Raw genomic sequence first — 6,431 nt, 5'->3', positions numbered from 1 at the left:
AACACTAAAAACTAAAAATACCAACTTCTAGCACATATTCGCTGCAAATATATGAACTGAACTATTCATGTATGTAACTGTTTGTGTGCATTAAAAAAAATCTGTTAACTCCTCTCCTTAATAATATAAATCAAGTAGAAATCTCTAAAATAGAAAATAAAAAAAGGAGTCGACTTAAAAGTAGACCAGCTGCATTTTTTTTCTCCTTCCCCTCTCTTGTATTCGTTCTCTCTATGGGCTTTGTGAACTTTGTCCTCTGCTAAAACACAGTAGAGCCTGGGAGGGCGGGCGGCACAGCAGAAAGATGCTGACCTCGCTAAAACAAGCCCCTGTCCAATCCGAGGAGCTTAGCAAAGATCACATACAGTAGGGGAGTGCTCCCCTGATTCATATGTCAGTAATAACACAAAAGAGGTCAGCCTAGTTGGTCAATGGTGTATTGTGGCAGTGATATAACTGAATCGGGGAGACCAGCAGTGAAAAAGAGGATGTTTTTCCTTCAGTGTTGGGTATAGGGTAGGAACCAGCAGACACCATGGTCCCTTTAAGAGTATGGTTCCACTTCCTGTATTCTAAGTCGACTTCTACTCATATTCGGTGGTAGAACGGGAGGCTCCTCAGTGGAGGCTAGCCTCTAGGTCCTCAGTGGAGGCTAGCTTCCAGGTCCTCAGTGGAGGCTAGCTTCCAGGTCCACAATGTGGAGGCTAGCTTCCAGGTCCACAATGTGGAGGCTAGCCTCCAGGTCCACAGTGTGGAGGCTAGCCTCCTGGTCCTCAGTGTGGAGGCTGGCCTCCTGGTCCTCAGTGTGGAGGCTAGCCCCCTGGTCCTCAGTGTGGAGGCTAGCCTCCTGGTCCTCAGTGTGGAGGCTAGCCCCCTGGGCCTCAGTGTGGAGGCTAGCCCCCTGGGCCTCAGTGTGGAGGCTAGCCCCCTGGGCCTCAGTGTGGAGGCTAGCCCCCTGGTCCTCAGTGAAGGCTAGCCCCCTGGGCCTCAGTGTGGAGGCTAGTCCCCTGGTCCTCAGTGTGGAGGCTATCCCCCTGGGCCTCAGTGTGGAGGCTAGCCCCCTGGGCCTCAGTGTGGAGGCTAACCCCTGGGCCTCAGTGTGGAGACTAGCCTCCTGGCCCTCAGTGTGGAGGCTAACCCCCTGGTCCTCAGTGGAGACTGCTGAGGGGAGGACGGCTCATAATAATGTCTGGAATGGAGTCAATGGAATGGTATCAACCACATGGAATCCACCTATCCAGGTCTCAGTGTACAGTAGGCAAGACTGCAGCCATGGCCCATCACACAGTCAAATGTACCCCAGGTTCACACTCAAATCCCCGTCTTCTTAAGGGGCGTGTCTGGCAAGTCAGAAAAGAGGGATGGTAGCAGACTCCGTCCCCTCAAAGACAGATGACAAATAAAAAAACTTCTGCTGTTGCTCCTAGCATCGGTCACCGCCTGCAATGGGATGAGAGATTTATTTTGATGTTCCATTATTTCAAAACAAATCCAAGTACATTCACAATTCCATCTATTTTACTTGGTGCTAGATGAACGTAATTTGATACAGTTTAAATTGTGGATAGACACGAGTATATTAGGTTATTGGGCTGGACCAAGCAGCAACACACAGAATTGATTCTTAATTAGTAGAATCAGTGACTTGTTCATTAGGCACCAAACAGAAGAAATCATACTGAAACCTATTCAAAACGTTTCCTATTCAAAACGTTTAGTTACAGTGTGCCCTAATGAACATGACCCATGTGTTTGGCTGTTTGTCTGGAGCAAAATCCAGCATCGGCATCAGCACCAGTAGGGTTAGTTTGCCCTAAATTCTCCTGAGTTCTCCTTTTAAAGGGATAGTTTGGCATGTGGGCACAACAGTGCTTTCAGAAAGTATTCACACCCCTTGACTTATTTCACATTGTGTTGTGTTACATCAGGAATTAAAAACAAACATTTAGAAAACACATACCCAGAATAATAGTTTGTGTGGAGGTGCTGACTAACAGCGAATAAACTATAAACTATCAAAAATAAAGTTGCACACCCCATGTATAAACTCACAGTAATTTAATGGGTATTTACCAACGTTTCGGCATCACTGTGCCTTCCTCATCACTGTGCCTTCCTCATCACTGTGCCTTCCTCATCACTGTGCCTTCCTCATCACTGTGCCTTCCTCATCACTGTGCCTTCCTCATCACTGTGCCTTCCTCATCACTGTGCCTTCCTCATCACTGTGCCTTCCTCATCACTGTGCCTTCCTCATCACTGTGCCTTCCTCATCACTGTGCCTTCCTCATCACTGTGCCTTCCTCATCACTGTGCCTTCCTCATCACTGTGCCTTCCTCATCACTGTACCTTCCTCATCACTGTGCCTTCCTCATCACTGTGCCTTCCTCATCACTGTGCCTTCCTCATCACTGTGCCTTCCTCATCACTGTGCCTTCCTCATCACTGTGCCTTCCTCATCACTGTGCCTTCCTCATCACTGTGCCTTCCTCATCACTGTGCCTTCCTCATCACTGTGCCTTCCTCATCACTGTGCCTTCCTCATCACTGTGCCTTCCTCATCACTGTGCCTTCCTCAGGGTAATGTCATGAATACGTGAACCAGGTTATGTAGACAAACAGTGCAATTAGTGTAACCAATGACAGTAGTGAGGGGTGTGTCATAATGATTAAGTTCATTAAAATTAATTTGTGAAAACTGTTCAAAAAATGGTATGTGGCATATTAAATATATTACGCTATTGTCATCATATAGAAACATCATGGACCATTGTACATAATATTAGCATCAATATACATGATTGTTTCATTTAATTTCACATCATTTCATGTTTCATTTTTGTTACATGTAATAATGGTTCAACCTTAATATATAATGATCATCATCAATAGAGGGAACATATTAGGTGTACGCTAATAAGATGTAAAAATAATTTTAATAAATAAATAATGAAAATGTGTTCGTAAGGGCCTGGGATCAAAGTCAATATTCAGACCACTAGGGGTCAATGCTTTTAGAGAGGATCTCCAGTAAGCCTCTCTTTGTAGTAGTAGGATCTCGATGTTACCTCCTCTCCTTGGTAGAGCAACATGCTCAATACCTGTGTATTTGAGGGAGGAGATGGGATGGTTAGCTTCAACAAAGTGAGCTGCCTCCGGATAGTCAATGTTCTCACACCTGATTGAGCTGCGGTGTTCAGCTATGCGTTGTTTTAATTGTCTTTTCGTTTGTCCTGTGGGCTTTTCCACATGAACAGGTGATGAGATGGATTACTCCCTTGGTTTTGCATGAGATGATACCTCTCACAGGGATCTTTCGACCTGTATGTGGGCGTCTGAAGAAATACTTTTTTGTTGTTGGTGCAATTACACTGTGTGCATGAGCCACATTTGTAGTTCCCATTTGGGATAGGTGTCAAGAGTGTCTGAGTGGGCGCAGGGGGGCAGGTCAGATCTCACCAAACTATTTCCAATATCGCGACCACGCTTATAGACCACCAGTGGGGGTTCCTTGAAGAGGTGTGCATTTTTTTTTTGTCTGATTGCAGAATATGCCAGTGATTTTTCAGGATTTCTGTCATTTTCTCTGAACCCTTGGTGTTTTAGTGCAAAAGACAGTTGTGTTGTTTTTCTTCTTTGGTTTTAGTTTTTAGTAATTCCTCTCTTGTTTTTTTTTGATATTTTCATCATTGCAGCATCAAGATTATCAAGTTTTGTCCTTGTAGCCTCTCATTTTGAATTTATCTGTCATTTTATTTAGCATTGCTGTCAAAATCTGACTGGTGGCCACAGATTAATTTAACAATACATAACTGGCTATATGGTAGACCATTGTTGAGGGGAAGGGGATGCATACTATCCGCACATAGCAGGGTATTGCGATCTGTGGGCTTTGTGTATAAGTCTGTGTGTAATGCATCATTCTCTTCGATGATCCATCAGTCCAGGTAGTGTATTTTTCTCTCATCAGTCTGCATGGTGAATTGGAGGTATTCAGAGCTCTTGTTTAGTAGAGTTTGGAATTCATTTAGTTCCTGCTGACTTCCTTCCCAGAGCACAAAGACATAATCTGTATCTCTTCCATAGAAGTATTTTAGAAAGTAAGGGGTGTGTGTCTGTTTTAAAAAGGAATGCTTCTTCAAATTGTCCCATATACAGGTTTGCATAGTTGTTGGAAATTACATCCGGAATTGAAAATAGATTAAATCAAAACATTTTCTCACCCATCTCCACACAATACCACAATAGCGACAAAGTGAAAACATGCTTTTTTTTATAAATGTATTGATAATGAAATACAGAACTATTACACGCCTGAGTCAATACTTTGTAGAATCACCCTTGGTGGCGATTACAGCTGTGAGTCTTTCTGGGTAAGTCTCTAAGAGATTTGTCCCCCTGGATTATACAATATTATATACAATTCTTAAATCTGTCAAGTTTATTCGTGAACATTGCTGAAAAACCATTTCCAAGCCATATATTTTCAAGCAGATTTAAGTCAAAACTGTAACTAGGCCACTCAGGAACATTCAATGTCATCTTGGTAGATTTGTCCTTGTGTTTTAGGTTATTGTCCTGCTGAAAGGTGAATTTATCTCCCAGTGCCTGCTGGAAAGCATACTGAACCAGGTTTTCTTCTAGGATTTTGCTGTATAACTTTTCTTTTTATCCCACAAAAAAACCTCCCTAATCCTTGCCTAATACTTGGGGCGGCAAGGTAGCCTAGTGGTCAGAGCGTTGGACTAGTAACCGAAAGGTTGCAAGTTCATATCCCCAAGCTGACAAGGTACAAATATGTCATTCTGCCCCTGAACAGGCAGTTAACCCACTGTTCCTAAGAATTTGTTCTTAACTGACTTGCTTAGTATAAAAAAAATACCCATAACATGATGCAGCCACCACCATGCTTGAAGAGTGGTATTCAATGCAATGTGTTGGATTTGCCCCAAACATAACGCAGGGCAAAAAGTTCATTTATTTATTTTGGAAAAATATTATTCTGTGTAGGCTTCCTTCTTAAAACAATCTTTATTTAACTAGGCAAGTCAGTTAAGAAAAATTATTATTTTACAATGACGGTCTACCCCGGCCAAACCCTCCCCTAACCTGGACGATGCTGTGCCAATTGTGCGCCACCCTATGGGACTCCCGATCACAGCTGGTTGTGATACAGCCCGGGATCGAACCTGGGACTCTGTCATTTAGGTTAGTATTGTGGAATGACTACAATGTTGTTGATCCATCCTCAAGTTCTCTCATAACACAACCATTAAACTCTGTAACTGTTTTAAAATCACTATTGGGCTCCATTGGTGAAATCCCTGAGCAGTTTCCTTCCTCTCTGGCAACTGAGTTAAGAAGGATGCCTGTATCTTTGTAATGACTGGCCATATTGATACACCATCTCAAGCCTAATTAATAACTTCACCATGCTCAAAGGGACATTCAGCATCTACTTTTATAGATTATTTTTTTTACACATCTGCCAATCAGTGCCCTTCTTTACAAGGCATTTAAAAACCTCTCTGGTCTTTGTGGTTGAATCTGTGCTTGAAATTCACTACTTGATTACAGATAATTTTATGTGTGGGGTACAGAGATGGGGTAATCATTCAAAAACCATGTTAACCACTCTTATTGAACACAGAACTTACTATGTGATTTGTTATATTTTTACTCCTGAACGTATTTAGGCTTGACATAACAAAGTTGGTGAATACTTCTTCTTCTTCTTCTTCTTCTTCTGATTTTTCTAATTTAAAAAAACATTCTATAAACAAAATTCCACTTTTAAATGACGGGGTATTGTGTGTAGATCATTGACATAAAATCTAAATTCTGGCCGTAACACAACAAAATGTGGAAAAAGTAAAAGGGTGTGAATACTTCCTGAAGGGAGTGCATCTATTTTGTATTTTTTTTATTTAAGTCATGGACCCATTTTTATGTTGTTGCATCCAGTATGAAGGAAGTTACAGGTAGTTTGGCAAAACAAATGCTATCTAGTATTAGCCCAAACGCTGGAAGAAAATTCTTATTTTCAATGACGGCCCTAGGAACAGTGGGTTAACTGCCTTGTTCAGGGGCAGAACGACAGATTTGTACCTTGTCAGCTCGGGGATTTGATCTTGCAACCTTGCAGTTACTAGTCCAACACCCTAACCACTAGGCTACGCTGCTGCCCCAGCTAACACGTATATAAAGGGCTTTGTTGCCAAAATCTCAAACTATCCCTTTAAGTTCTCCAGAATTCTATGTTACCTTTGCGTGACAGAGCTGTAGGAGTCCAGGAGCTGAGTGCTGGCCACTTCCAGGTTCCAGTTGTACATCTCCAGCATCTTGAGACACTCCAGCCTGGTCTTCAGGCCAAGACAGAACAGCTGCTCAACCTAGACAACAACAGGATCAGTTACAACTCACCCCTTAC

At 42.5% G+C, this 6,431-nt stretch overlaps 1 protein-coding gene across 1 annotated transcript in view; it reads right to left on the bottom strand.

Annotated features, from left to right (window-relative positions):
* Positions 1-986: 986 nt before the first annotated feature.
* LOC139375826 (activated CDC42 kinase 1-like) overlaps positions 987-6,431 on the bottom strand; it is a 77,362-nt gene continuing 71,917 nt past the window's right edge. Inside the window, exons 14-15 of the mRNA XM_071117723.1 lie at positions 6,266-6,393; positions 987-1,440 (exon numbers count right to left, since the gene is read on the bottom strand). Of these exons, the coding sequence (XP_070973824.1) occupies positions 1,434-1,440; positions 6,266-6,393 (135 nt within the window). The 3' untranslated portion in view covers positions 987-1,433. The remainder of the gene's footprint in view (positions 1,441-6,265; positions 6,394-6,431) is intronic.

Source organism: Oncorhynchus clarkii, chromosome 20 (assembly GCF_045791955.1).
Source record: "Oncorhynchus clarkii lewisi isolate Uvic-CL-2024 chromosome 20, UVic_Ocla_1.0, whole genome shotgun sequence".
Taxonomy (NCBI): Eukaryota; Metazoa; Chordata; class Actinopteri; order Salmoniformes; family Salmonidae; genus Oncorhynchus; species Oncorhynchus clarkii.
Note: the sequence above shows the minus strand (reverse complement) of the source record. Positions and strands in the feature narration are given on the sequence as shown.